Source organism: Cheilinus undulatus, linkage group 12, assembly GCF_018320785.1.
Source record: "Cheilinus undulatus linkage group 12, ASM1832078v1, whole genome shotgun sequence".
NCBI classification, from domain to species: Eukaryota; Metazoa; Chordata; class Actinopteri; order Labriformes; family Labridae; genus Cheilinus; species Cheilinus undulatus.
Window position 1 is genome coordinate 19,047,512 of NC_054876.1, and position 15,562 is coordinate 19,063,073.

The 15,562-nt window shown below is 37.6% G+C and overlaps 1 protein-coding gene across 1 annotated transcript in view; it reads left to right on the plus strand.

Annotated features, from left to right (window-relative positions):
• The first annotated feature begins 1,038 nt into the window (after positions 1-1,038).
• Positions 1,039-15,562, plus strand: part of cnih2 (cornichon family AMPA receptor auxiliary protein 2) — a 32,914-nt gene continuing 18,390 nt past the window's right edge. Inside the window, exons 1-2 of the mRNA XM_041800752.1 lie at positions 1,039-2,443; positions 12,591-12,659. Of these exons, the coding sequence (XP_041656686.1) occupies positions 2,363-2,443; positions 12,591-12,659 (150 nt within the window). The 5' untranslated portion in view covers positions 1,039-2,362. The remainder of the gene's footprint in view (positions 2,444-12,590; positions 12,660-15,562) is intronic.

The window sequence follows — 15,562 nt, forward strand, 5'->3', positions numbered from 1 at the left end:
AAATTATACATAAAAACATTTGAATATAAACTTAGATGTCTTGTGTTACTTTTCTAGCTAAGGCTTGGCAGACAATAATGATGTACTCTCATTGGATAAAGTACTGCATTTAATATGAGCACATTTGAAATAATATAAAGGTTCTCAGTTTAAAAGAAAACTACAGTAATACCCTCAGGATTTTATAACTAGTGTTAAATAACTACTTCAAAATCCATGCATAAGAGCATAAGTGAGAAATTTAAAAAACAGGTGTAGAGGAAGTGGTGTGTAAGCTTTTCTGATAGCACTTTGGGACCGTTCAATAAAAATACCTCTGCATTACATTATCAGATCACCCCTGTTCTGACATTTCCATTTAACAGCAGAAAGGAAACCCCAGTGAATTACTTGGCATTCCCCTTTTGTTCAGTTGTTGATATTTAAGAAGCAATGAGTCATTGCGGGGTTACACAGTTGTCCAATAAATAATACACAGATCAATGTGACATATCACTAATGGGTATTTTTGACAAAAGGTGGAGCAGGAAATGCATTAGATGGCACTAAAATCTGTTCAATAATAAGCAGAGGAGGTGGAGGAAAAAGAGAACGAACAAAGAGTGGAATTGAGCTATTAAATGGACGTTCGGTGAACAGCTAATGGAGGGGAGAAGTGGAATAAATGACAGGTGATTGAGAACAACTCCCCCTTCAAATCAGACTCACATTTCAAAAAGTGACAGATGACTGAAGGAGAGGGAGGAAAGGAATGACACAGAGATGGATGGAGGTGGAAATAGAGAGGGAGAGAGAGAGAGGGATGCAGACAAAAGGAAAAACACTTTCAGCTTGCCCTGCCCCCTCATCACTCCCTGGGGAACGAGGGATTATGGAAATGTATAAAATGTAAGAGAGAGAGGGAGAGAGAGACTGACAGACAGGGAGGAGGAGAGCAAATAAGAGAGGGAGGGAGACGGAGCCATGCTATTGGCTGGCCGTTCTACCATCAAGCGTGATAGAACTATTTCTCTCGCAGTCTAAGAAATACAGGAAGACCGGCAGAGACAGTAGACTCAGGAAACACTTTCAGGTCTGTTCCTAGAGTGGAGACTTTTAAAAGGGGGAGACAATAGAAAGGTGGATTAATTAACCTCTGAGATCTTTGCTAAAACATCTGGAGTGCTTTCAGGAGCTCAAAATGTAGACGCTCTTCAGGTTTCTGGTTAAATTTCCCTCTCCTCCTCCTCCAGAGTTATGTTTTCAACAATGAAAATTAACCCAGATATTCTATTTTTGAGAAGTGTGAGGGATGCGTCTGAGGGAAAGATGCAGAGCAGACATTTCTGACATGGTGCCGACCCAAATTGACAGAGAAGAGGACAGAGTGGACTGTTCAGGAGCTGACACGTCTCCAACCAAACACAGGTATTCTGTACTACTTGATATACAGACTAGTCGAGATATCGCTCCATGCTAACTGAATCTATTATGGATTTTGATCCCTTATCTTTTACTTTTAAGTCTTGTAGATTTGTCATTTTTGGATTTTAACCTTTAATAGCTGTTAAAATTCCAATCAAGCCTATTTATGTTGTCTTATTGCAAAACAGTAAAAAGTAATTGCTTTGTGAGGATATGACTATAACATGCAAAGCAATAGATCAGATTCATGCGGAGGTCAATAAATTCTTAAGATTATAAAATATAATATACCAAGGAACTGCCTCTGTAAATAATAACTTGTGTTGAATCTGATTTAGACATGTACCCTTGATTCAAGGCAACAGATAAAGAGAAAGCCATATGACTAACAAGTAAACTATCACAAGCCATAACCATCTGTGACAATAATTCTCACTGTTTCAAATGCAGTGCTGTGCTTAGCATCGACAAGAATCCTGTGGTTCTGTTGTCAGCGTGTCAGTCGCACACTTTGTGGTTTGCGTTACTGTGAGCGAGAAAAAAAAATGTGTAGGCTTTGTGTAAAGAGAAACTACACGGAGGAGGAGGAGACAGACATTTTGCCTGTCAGAGACTGAAAAAGAGGAGCATCAGGCCAACAACTGTGGCTGTGAACAGACTCTGAAGTGCTTCCTAATTCAAAGCCAGAGAGAGATATTAAGAGAGAGAGGAAGTCCCGCTGTCAGACATTCAACAAGAGACAAAGAGTGGACGCACAGTGAAGGCACGCTGATTATTGATTGTTACTAAAACTGAGTGTTCTACCCACCTGGACGACGCAGACTCTCAGAGGGAGACGCACATAATAACCGCCTCTGACAGAAGGAGGCAGACCAAGAAACAGAGGAGCAGAGAGCAGGAGGGGAAGTTCTCTTTCCCTCTCTCGACCCGTCTCATCGTCAGACTGGCCGGCTCAGCCATGGCGTTCACCTTTGCGGCCTTCTGCTACATGCTCACCTTGGTGCTGTGTGCTGCCCTCATCTTCTTTGTCATCTGGCAGGTGAGTAGCACCACTGCACACACACACATAAACACACAAACAGAAACTGAAATGGGCACATGTAGAGCCTGCAAACAATCATCCCACACAGGCAGACAAACACTTCCACCTACACACAGTTGTACAACACAGCAACGCTGCACACCTCACTCAGGTGCTGTGGGGGTAATGATATGCAAAAAAGTGTCAGCTGGATCTCAAAGAAAACCTCAGCATGATTGCACTTATACGTGACTGACATTTTGATTCCCCACTGAAAAGCTTTCATTTCAAATACCAGGCAGCAGAAACAAAATACCAAGCTGGAAAAAATATATTCAATGTGGATTTAAACTACATCACTGCATCGCCCCCAAAAATATAGACTAATAACCATGGGAGTTGAGAAGCAATATTTCCTCAGCTAAATATGTAGTCTGATATATTTATGTGATGATTTCTTCAGGGATCCATGTTCAGGAAAGTAGAGAATAGGAACGGCGCACTCTTTTTGCAGATGATTTTGTGGACTGCAGTATTCAATTATGTTTACAAATGTATATCTTATATGAACGTAAGTTTGGGATCCTCATAAAAAAATGAATCCACCTTATTTTAACTGGGATGCGCAGTATTATTGGTATTGGCAGATATGCAAAGTTCTGCTGATATTGGCTATAAAAATTAGTCTATCCAGCTTCAAGTCTAAAAGTGACTTTGCATAGTAATGAGAAGCTAATTCTGATTATTGGAGCGAGCTTTAGATTCAAATATTACCTCTAACAATTTCAAATGGATAACATTATAACTCCTCTACCATCTACTACAGAGGGCAACCTCAGATAATGTACAAAAGCATATTTGGCTTAACTTTATTATCTCCATATTAGTAGCTGTATGGTAACAGGAATGATCTTCTTTAGTTAAAAAAGTAGCGACATGATCTTATATACTTATTAAAAGATGTCGAACCCCGTCAGAGCTTTTACATTTCTCTCTTTAGTTTTTAGGGAAGCTGAAATTCCGATTTCACTTACTAGTCCCTCTTTAAATGTATGAATTATATTGATATCCAGCATTCACTTGGTCAGCTCTTCAGTTTGGTAAATCTCAACTTCAGTATTAATAATCAATATTAAATAAATATAAAAAGAATCGGATTCAGGATGCTTTCAGGCAGTGAACAGCATGTTATAAACATCATTGTTAGAGACACATTTTCAAATTTGTCTAGTTATTAGTACCATGAACAGAGCAACAGATAGCAGGCACTACAGAAAATATAACAAAACTTATTCAGCTTATAACATTTAGCTGGATGCCTAACTTTAAAAAATGAAGCAGTACCAAATAAATTTGAAGATTTATTTATTTCAAAACAACTGCGCTGACCAAGTCATTGTATGTCACTAAAAGAAACGTGTCTTAGTACATTTTAACTGTAAATGTTGCTGAACCAGAAGCTCCACCCAAATTTGCAGCTACAGTAGACATTCCCAGGAGTAAGGTGCACGAATATCAGCTGTAAATACTGACCATACAAACAAATAAGTTTGACCTTTTAGGCTGGACCAACAGACCTACTTCAGCTGAAGTCTTTGTCTTTATTCATCATCAGTTTTCACACTTTAAGTGTGCTTTACAGACTGAAATGTGTTAATCCTAAAACTGAGAATAGTGTGTTTTTAAGTCTAAGGTTTTAGGTCTGAACCACATTTAAATCTGTATCAGTATTGGTATGAGTTAAAATGAATTTGTAAATATTGCCATATCAGCAGAGTTCCAAAGTAGTAGTGTAGTAGTAGTAGAAGTGCATCCCTAATTTCAGCTAAATATATCATACACAGTATTATACTCAGTAAGTATATATACAGTGTGTATACATCAAAAAAGTCTGAAACATTCTTTAGAAACAGGATGAAAAATTTATAACAATACATGCACCATAGCAAATAACCCAATTTACATTAGAGCTAAAGATTTGGGGAAATAATCTAATTGCGATTTTGTTACCCAATATTATGATTGTGATTTAAAATAATATGCAATTATCTTTTAACTTCCTCACCTTACATATGTCTCAACAAACAAAAAATAAATCTTTCTATATTGTTAAAAGCACTATTGGTAGATTGAACTAAGAATCAGTAATTTTGACAAACTATGTAGATGCAATTAGTTTGACTCATTGCAAATATTATATGAATTTTATTGAAAGGAATCATGATTTGACATCTTTCTCATTTTTTATAAGAAAAAAATATGCAGAAACAAGAAAAGTAGGATTTTTCAAACTCTTTTAGAAAAAAATGTACATTTAAGTATTTATATCATGTGTTGAACATATCACCTCTTCCACAAAAGTTGTTTTAACTGGTATTTTAACACACATCAGGTTAAAGAAAAATGATGCGATTTATCTAAATTTTGATTAATTGTCAAGCCCTTATTTACATTCAGTAAAAATATGTCTATTCTTGGTTAGCTACAGGTTTTCCTTGGTGACTAAGCAGGGGTTCTGCATGTTTGGTAAAACTCTCTGCTAAACGTAACTTCTGCAGTGTTTTTAATATATGGCCAAGGGAATTGCATCCAAGATATCTGCGGATATTTTTCTAGAAAAACATCTATTTTAAAACATTCACCTACCGAGCTAGGCGTAAAGTAAAAATGGCAACTTTAGTTATAATAGCCTAAAATGCACCTAAAACATGACTTTCAGTGACTCACTGTAAATGAAAAGGCAGACAAATCTTTGCATAGATTAATCAAAATAATATAGTATAAACACTTTAAAGTACACAACATATATCAAGTAATGACATTGGGAAACGGATGGCAATGTTCAGTCAATTATGTCAATTAATATTAATTTATTACCAGCGGACAAGACACAGCTGCGGGTTTTCCTTGGGGAAACTGCAGGGGCTCCTCTCTCGCTCAGAATGTCTCCGCCAAACTTAGCGAAAAGCTACCTCAGATTGTTCCGTTACATCATTAAAACCAACATATTAGCAAGCGATTAAGGACACGTCTAAAAGTTTAGCAGACGACAGCATACCCGAGGAAAGCAGAGAATTATCTCCTGTCAAAGGCTGTTTCCTTGTCAACATGTCTGTAGTCAGGTAAGGAACATACCGCGATCTTCCGCTGGGCCTTGAGACAGAAGCAATCGATGTTAGACTCATAGGTAAGCCGACTTTGCAGATTGCATATTCACGTTGATACGGTTTTTAAGCAGGCTAATTTGTTTTAAACGTCTGCTTTTGGACTATCTGTAGGTTTTACTTTGTTTTTACCTAAATTCTCATTTTAAAATCTTGTCAGGAAATGAATTTGGGCTGTTGCTGGTGAGTTGACTAAAAAACAGTCATAACGGTAGTGTTCATCCGTGACTGTTCTTGATACGTAAGAAGGTCACTAAAGACAAGTTTAATGTGTATACAACGGCTTGGTCCACATATCTTTTCAATATCAAGAGTTGGTGAATATTTGCTTGGTGATTTGTCTGGTCACTGATAGGAAGACATTGCGATATTTTACAAGTGAGAAGTGATGCTGATGCAGTCAACCAAATGCTAGTGGACAACTTTACAGATCCCAGAGCTGCTTTATGGCGGCTAAAGTTTCAAAAGAAAAAACAATCCCACACCTCTAAAAGCTTTCTATTTTTTAAAGCATTGAGGTATTGAATATTTGTAGGCCTAACTGTTGCATTGAATATACCATAAATTTCACAGACTTTTAACAGAGGATGAATGAACTCCCTTTTATTTTACCCTCCAGGAAAACACTGCAGATTCTCTCAGTTTGCCATCACTAGAATCAGCTTAATCAGGAAAGTAGCCTATGTGTGCACACACAATTTTACATTACTCTTAATGTCCAAAAAACAACTGAGAAAGTTATTTTGACTGATTTTTAAAGATCGACAAAAAGTAGGTAGAAATACTGCAATGGACAGTTATATAATAGAACTAGACCTTTGATATTATAAAAGTTAGGATGCATGACATTATAATATCTAATCTGCCTGTATTCTCAAAAAAAATTTAGCTGAAACCGGTATTGATACCAAAATTAAAATGTAATTCAAACCTTGATGCAACTTCAGTCCTTAAAACACACAATTTGAGGAAGAACAAATTTCGAAATCCCAGTCCTTAAAACACACTTAAAAATGTGAGGAATGATGGTGAAAGAAAAAGACTGCAGCTGACATAGGACTGTTGGTCCAACCTTAAACTCCATGAACTTATTTGTTCTCATGGCCAGTACTTTTGGCTGACATACGCAGATTTTTTTATAGTCTAAAAATCAGTGGAAATTTTTGTACAGATAACTCAGTTTTTAAGCTGGTACCTTCGGATACTGATATGTTAATACAGGGTTCCTGCACGCTTTTAAAAATCAAATTTAAGACTTTTAAATTCGGGATGCACGATATTATCTGCCTGATATGGGTGTCAGCAGATATTAACATAGACTGTAGAAGGAATTGAACAAAGCCAGTGTGACGTCAGGGATCTGCTTACAATAGGCGGACTCAAACGGCTTTTGAAGCCAATCTGTGGCGGCCTCTGTATTGAAAATCGCTGTCTCAACCAAAATTTTGATCAACCTGACAGCAGACAAAATCCCGCCCCCTGAGCTCGACTTCCTGTCAGCTAGCTAGCTAGCATTCTGGTTGACAGAAAGTTAGCTTCTGCTTATCGAGCTATCTGTCAATCAAATGAGACGTGCCAATCAGTGCACAGCAAGGTTTTTCCTAAATATAATCGAAACCATTGAAACCACATAAATACACTAGCTAATGAGACACGTTTGTTTTTTCAACCATGCTGAAAACCAGTTTATTTCTTGTGTAAAAAATGTCTATTTAACATGTGTTATGTAAGGGACTTCTGGTGTTCCTGCAGCCAGCTTCAAGAGGTTGAGGCTGGCTGCGCTTAAAAGGTAAATATCGTTGAGGTTGAGGTTGCCACTTAAAAGGCAAATATCGGTATATATGGTAGATATCAAAATTTCTGCCAATATTTACATCCAATATTTTGGCTGTGAATATCAGCATATCTTGACTGTAAAATTTGGCCATATATACTAGTAAATTAGTGGAATTTTAGGCTGGACCAACAGACCTATGCAAGTTGAGATCTTTTTCTTTATTCAACCTCATTCTTCAAACTCTAAAGTGAGTTTTAAGAAAAAAAGTTTATTTCTTTTTTCATCCTCAAACCTTAAATTGTGTTCAAAGGATTGAATTTTTAGTTATGCGAAACATATCTAAATATCGGTATTGGCTAAAATGATTCTGTAAATCTCGGCATGTCGGATATCGGCAAAAATCCAATATCCTGCATCCTTATTTTAAAGACCTTTTTGAGAGCTTAACTGAGAAAAATCAATGCCACCTTTTGCAAGGGAAACAGTCAAAAAGGAAAGGCGTGTGAGTAAGATTTCTTGGTACTCCAGACCAGGGCTGAATTTTATTATTTAATGTACTTTTTATGAAATGTCACATGGTATCAGACAAAGAAATTGGCCATAAATGCCCACATTTGATTATTTCTGGCACATTCATTACTTCTAATCTATCAATATGCCTTATAGTGATATTTAATATAACATTCTATCAGGTGTGCTGAGCTGATTCTAATCAGTTTAACTATTGAAAGCTGAATCATACTTTTTGATGGTGAAGACCTGTTAAAATAATGGTTGGCTGGAAGGATTTGTAAGTGGGAAACTTTGTAGCCAGAATGTTGGAGAACTGGACTAGTGTTTAAGAAAAGTCAAGGGTTATTTAATCACAGGAAGTCAGATAAAAGCAAAGAGGGGTCTCGGGTCCTCCAACAGGAAATTTAGAATAACCAACACTGAATTCTCTGAATTATTATGGATAATTTTTATGTAATGATTTGTGGAAGAAGATGAAATTGAATGGGGTTGGCTAGAAAACAATGACTGGATAAGGACAAGTCTTAGTCAATGTGCCTTCTAAAATTCTCTCACTGGTAAAAATCAGACTCTTTCATAAGTTTTATGGCCTCAAATTTCAGATGTGCATTTTAAGACTTTATAGGGATCAGCAGGAATTATATTGTGTGTCCCCAATATAATAAATTTGTTTTCAAAGCTTTGGTACTTTTGGATACAAGCCATCATTATAAAATGATTGTATTTGTTTAAAAAACAGTGTCAAAAAGTAGTGAACTGAACATTTTGATAACCTCATTAGAGAGTTTGTTCATTTTAACATGCAGTGACTTTAGATGATATTGTGTGTGCTGGTTAAACACTTGTTTGATTAGCTGCATTCATTTTGAGACTTACACAGCCACCAGCTCCATCCCTCCACTTTAAAGTACCCTTTGATCCCAGAGGTTTGACAATAAACAGCTTGTCAAACAAGGTGTTCAGGCTTCAGCAAACAGCACAAAATGAGCACAGGGAGCCTACAAAACACAACCATCACAAATACCACCACAGACTACACTGCTTGTGGGGTTTTAAGAAGAACTTGCACAGATTTAGGCAGACAGTGATGCTTTGCTGCTTAGCCTGGGTGCAGACTGAACCAACTCTTTGATCTTTCACCTTTAACTTTGGCTCCATGGAGGGAGGAACAAAGGGAAATACTGAGCATATCATTATGAATATAAGTCTTAAAATGACTAACGTACAAATTGACTCAGTGGGTGAGACTACATATGACTCAGGCACTGTGTCTGTGCATGAGAGGGAGACAGTGGCGAGAAGCGTGCATGTCTGGCTCAGCGCTCAACCATGTGATTGAAATGCTTATCAAACCGATTCCGCTCACCCCTTCCCCCCTAGTCTGCCTCCACCCACGGCCACAGCACCCCCGATTCTGTACGGCTCTCCACCAATCGCAGCAATCGTTCACTGCTCTAGTAACCATGGAGCCGACTGAGGGTCTCACCGTGTCGCTATGGAAACTGCATCTGTTTACAACAGAGCTAAGTGTGAAAGAAGAGGACGGAGAGGCTGTGCTGACTGGTAGAAGGAAATGACCACTGGCAGTGCTTCTGTTTCTCACAGATAGACGTGGTCTCTCAGGTGTTCATTTATCTGCCCATAATGTCTCATTTTACTGCTTTTCAATGAGCCGATAAAGTGAGGCTTTACTGTCTGAAAGCAAAACTAATGACTAGCACAGCAGGTGGCATTTACAGCAAGAATTATCCCTGTCTTTTTATTGGGCAATTAATCAGGAGGCTCTTGAGACAAAGGAGCTCTCATTGTGGCCTTACAGGAGCAGATAGATGGTTTCATAGCAGTGAATCCAATAACTTTGTTTTATAGAGAAATGAATTAAATATATTATGTTTTACTAGAAAGGAAAAATAAAAGTATGTGCATTTTAACATAGACCTCCTAGTAACTATAATCCTCTTTACAAACACCAAGCAAACATTCAAATGTGTGCAAACATATTATTCTTTTGCACAGATTATTATTAATCCCGTAAGCTTATGAATAAATAGTTGCTCATCGTCATGAAAGCTGTGTAAATGGATAAATCATAGTTCTAATACCAACTTTATCAAGCTTACAAAGAGACCAATATTTAATACCCAATTTTAGCTTCAGATACAACAAAATGACACATAGTTAGAACACAGTGGGAGCTCATTTACAGTGTGAAGTGAAGGAGCGAGGCTGCAAGTAATTATACATGTACTCGTTCGACATTTAATCACCATGTGTGCTCGAGCAGAATGAACAATGTGGCTGCAGCTGTACGAGATCCAGCCAGTGTGTGTGATACTGTCAACTGTTCCAAGTGGTTTGGCAGAAGCAGGGGTGGGTTTAGGGATTTGGAGGCTCCAGGAAAAGACAAATACGACCCCCACTACCCCCCCTAAAATTTTGCTGAAAGCAAAGAAAAAGCAAGATTCTGCAGGTTGTTCAATCGGCTTTATGAAATACTTGGTAAGTAGGTTTTGCAGGTCAAGTTTTTAACTTTTAACTTTTGGCATCCTAACTATTACCTTTACCCTTGCCAGACCATAAATGGAAGCTGAATCACATTTTATTATTTTTTTTAAGTTCTAGCGTGTATTTCCGTTCTGAAATAGATGGGGTCACAGATGAACAGTGGCCGTCAGAGATGTACAGTCTGCCACCAGACTGTCTTGAAATATATATCAATGGGGTTTTTTTTTGATTATCAAAAACTGCAGGAAAACAATGTACTGTCTAAATTGTTCAAAAACACTGGCAATATTTCTACATTGTAAGGATATTTTTCAAAATGATCAAATAAATAATAGATTTTATCAAAAAGTAGAGAAACTTGATGATCGCCAATCATAATTTTAACCAAACAAGGGAATGAAGTCTGCAGACTGTTCATCTCTGACAGCCACTTTCACAGACCCTTCTTCTGAGACACTGGATATCTCAGAACAGAAATGCGTGCTAAAACTTCCAAAATAAAATTGAATTAAAAAGTTTAAAACCTAACCTGTAAATCTTAATTACAAAGCATAAAGCTGAGTAAATAGTCTGCTTACAGGAGAGAAGCTTGTCCTCCATGAAAGCATTCTAATGCGGCTAGCATAGCTGGTAGCTCCATTAGCTGCGTAAACTAGGCAGAGTGCAGAGCATGTAGCTACATGCTAATGTAGCTAAAGTTAAGCTCACAAAGCAGCTATATACCTATCTACATTATCTATGTAGCATAGTTAGCTTTAGCTAGGTTTGCTAAAGCTAATGTTGCCAAAGCTAACTGAAATATAGATAACGTAGCTATTGGAGCGAAAGCTAAGCTTACAAAGCAGCTATGTAAACTACTTATCTATGTGATCTGTAAGCTTTAGCTACGTTCGCTTTAGCTACATATGCTAAAGTTCATGTCACTAAAGCTGACTTAGCTACTTTGGCTTATGCATTAACGTTAGCTAAGTAGCTGACATAGGTATGTTAGCTTTACACAGCTGAAGCAAGCCACCATTCATGTAACTACTTCTAAAACGGGTGTATACATAATTTAATCCCTGATCAGACCTCTGATCTTTTTCTCAGATTTATTTATAAAATATTGTTTTGTCTGTAATGTTTGCAATCTGGTTATTTCATGAACTGCAAGATGTTTTTTGTGATTAAACTTGAATTTAAAAGAAAATCTAAAGCTGTCAGACATGTATGTACTGATGCCAGACCCTTCAACAAGGGAGACAGCTGTCTGAATTGCAAAAATGAGCTGGCAACATTTGCAAAAATCGAAAAAACTGACAATGAACAAGGCTAGTATGTTCATTTGTGCAATTTAGACTGTGTTCAGGAGTTTTCCTGCAATGTTTTGCCATTAAAAAAATCAAACACTGCTTGATATCTAGTTTAATGATATTGATATTTCTTGAATAAAAATGGATAAATTGCCTGGCTCTACCTATAAGGGAGAGATCTTGTGGCCCCTCATAGCGTTCGGCCCAAGGCAATTGCCTACTTAGGCCTATTGGTGAAACTGCTTATGGGCAGGTTTGTCATGATAGCAGAATTGTACAGCTTCAAATGTAAATGTTTCCTGGGCACTTACTACTGGGTTCATTCTTGCTGTCACTCTTGTGCTCTTTCTAAGTTGCACAAAAAAATGGCAATGTTTTTTGGTACCAAAACTCTACACAGAGGTCAGGCTGCAATTTTTGATGGATTTATCATTCTCCTACCCAACTATCCTAAGAAAGGGATGTAGTTTTTAAAGTTTCTGTGCTTTTGAACACTATTTATCTTTGAAATAATAAGGTAGTATTTTTTTTTTTTTTTTTAAGATTTATTTTTTGGCCTTTTGATGCCTTCATTTGATAGAGGAAGGCCAGTGGATAGACAGTGGATAGGCAAAGGGCCACAGACTGGATTCGAACCCGGGTACATGGGTAGCGCCTTAAACCACTCGACCATCTGCACTCCCGGTAGTATTGTTTTAAATCAAGAAAGAATTGCACTATCAAAAATTTAGCAACTTCTAATTTACAGCTTTTGCAGTATATTTCAAAAGTTTGAGACGTGTGGCTTCAAGGGGAGTAACTAAACATTATGTCTGATTTGAGATGCTGGGTTTACAGTTACAGTCCGTCTTTTCATTTGTATTCCCAAGATAAGTGAATGAAAAACAAACTTACATATCCGCTCTTTTTTTCAGATCATCGCATTTGACGAGCTCCGCACAGACTTCAAAAACCCCATTGATCAGAGCAATCCCACCAGAGCGGTAAGAACCCTGCTGTTTCTCTTCTTTCAAGGATGATCAAACCCTCAGAAATCCCTTCGATGCACTGCCAAGAGGAACCCTCTAAGATCAACACAAAAAGAATGAGAACAAATTGAGGATTTCGTTCTAAAAATGTTGCACATGTTCCTAAATGTACAAGTCAATACTAAATTACAGATTCTCTCCTAAAATAGACTGAGTTTATAAAAATTATTCCCCTTTTGTCAGAAGCGTCATTAATTTAATGTCTGTTGTTATACTAGAAAAGCAAACATATCATGTAAATTAATTTTTTGTGATACCAGAATGAAATGTACTGAATACTTGATTCGGCTACATTCATGCTTTTTATTAATTAATCAATGTGAAATATTTGTATGACATAGAAAAAATCCAATCTAATCCTATCTTCTAGGTGACAGTAATTGCAACATCAAGGCAACGTTTTTCTTGAATGCTCATTTGTACGCAGATTGATGCAGTCAACCTTCTGCAGACCCGGTGGCTTGTCTGTTTAATCAATTAAAGAGACTGATGCAAATGAAGCTGCTGTTTATACAGTGAGATACTGTGATGTCACCACAATACTAGCCAGACACAAAGTATCACCTGTCTGTAATATGAAACAGACTTATTCCCAGAGATAAAAAGATGCATAAACTCATTCTCCTTCAGAAAAAAACACTCAAGTATGTTATCTATCAGAAGGTTTTCTTTCACTCTCGCAGCAGTATTTATATACAGTGAGCATTTTTGTTTCCAAATCTCTCATGAAGCAGCATTATCATGTGTCAATAATTATTCGTTTCGTGAGATAACAGCAGCTGTGAATGTCTTTTTCACACGTTAGCTAATGTTCTAGCAGTCATGTGAACCTGCATCTGAACTGATGAGGAGTGGGAGAGGAAACTGTGAGAGCCGACTGTAGGAGTGTGGAGGAACGCCAGCTACAGGGGGTTGGACACAATGACTGCAACACCTGTACAGTAAAATGATTACAGAAGCTCTGCAACAAACACAGCTGTGGATGTCCCTTTTAGTCAGAGCTGGAGAGCCATTCTCAGTGCTTATTGGACATCACACGCTTCATGGCAGCAGGATTTATATCACATCTACTGTACTGGATTGCATCAGTGTTCAGGTGTTGTACAATCAATAATGAGCAACCAAAACTTGTCACCTTAGCCGATGTCAACATGTCACATGTGTTCAGACAGAGCATGATCATCTAGGATGCGATGCTGCCCGGCTCTCCCAAAATCAATAAACTACACAAACAGACACGGCAACAGCCGTGGAAAAATACACAGCAATTATTTCTGATGTTAGCAGAGACCAGCTCAGGCTCAGTTGACTGCTGCCGTCTACAAAAAAAGACAAAAATGGCAAATATTTGTGAGTGAGAGAGAGAGAGATTGTAACAGAACATGGAAAGACTGAGCTAGTGTGTCCAAATAGAGCCATTTATCACAAGTGCACTGTCAGATGGAAACAGGGATTGGTTGGTTGACAAACAGGGACTGAAAGTAGAAGTTTTTCTTGTTGAAATGGCATTAAAGGGTGCCATCTATAAGTGGAATGGCATGAATCATACTTGAAATTTTCTTAAACAGAGACAATCATCCTTAATATTGCAGCCACCTCAACCCCTTCTTAAAAATAAAGTAAAATAGAGTGCTCTGATTCAGCCTTCATGTGATTCCTTCACAAGTGGAAAGCTAGAGGGGGGCCTGTCAAAGATATTGACTGGCATTTTTAAAAGCCCCGGCACTTAATGTGAAGCATTCATCCCAAAGTGCAAACACATAAAGGTTAAAAGATTGCTATGTGATTTGACAGGAAGCTAAAGGGGCACTTTTTATGGATATTGATTAGTGTTTGCTTCAGCCAATAGTGCTAAATGTGAGAACATTAACACAAAAACCGTCAGCCCATTGCTGTTAGTTATAGGTTATAGGTCTGTGTGTATAAAGAGATGGGACATAAATAGCATGAATTGGCACATAAATTGAATACAAATCAATAAACATCCCCCAGTGCAGGGTGAGTCATCATTATGTTTATCCAGGATATGTCAAACTCTGAAAAACCATTATGAATAGCTACAATACAACTTTTTTGGCACAGTACTTGCATACAGATGACAATTATGCATGTTCTCCACTGTTCTGTTAAATAGTGCTATCCATTAAGATGTTCCAGCATAGGCCTCTGATCAGTGCAGGGTTATATGCAGTAGGCAATTTGGTTTTTTTTTAACAGGGGATATGCACCTTGTTAACCCCACCACCACCACCACCACCACCATCACCACCACCACCAATTGTGGTCAGTCGCGCTATCTCAGGTGGACCTCATAAAAACGCTTTGCCTGTGAGATGTCATGGTGCCTTCAAGTGCATTCTCTACAAAAGTAATGACATGAACTTTAACAAATAGCTCATTTTCTACAATACTTGTCTGAACAATACCAGTGGATTTTGTGCCCACATGCTTAGTTAAACTCAACTCAAAACTTAACTTAAAAAAATGTGTGTCCTCTCTGACTGATCCTTCTATGTAACTGCTTGCTCTCTCTCCTCCTCCTTCACCTCTTCCCTCTGGTCCTGCTCTCTGACTTTGTCCATTTGTTTCCCACAGGGCTACAGTGTAAATAATGCTGCAAGTGGACTGTATAAAATAATTTGTTTAGTAAAATTTTCCTTTAGATATGTTTTAAGATATGAAATAGGCTAGGCCCACTCTACTTTGAATCTATGTCTGATATGCCCCCCTGCCAAATACAGATGCATATTTCTTAAACGGTGCAGAAATATTAATAGTAAGGTTTTTATTTATTCTGTAGAATGTGCTTTTAAGCTTTTCAAAGTAAAGAAAAAAAAAACATCTGATTTGGGGGTTTT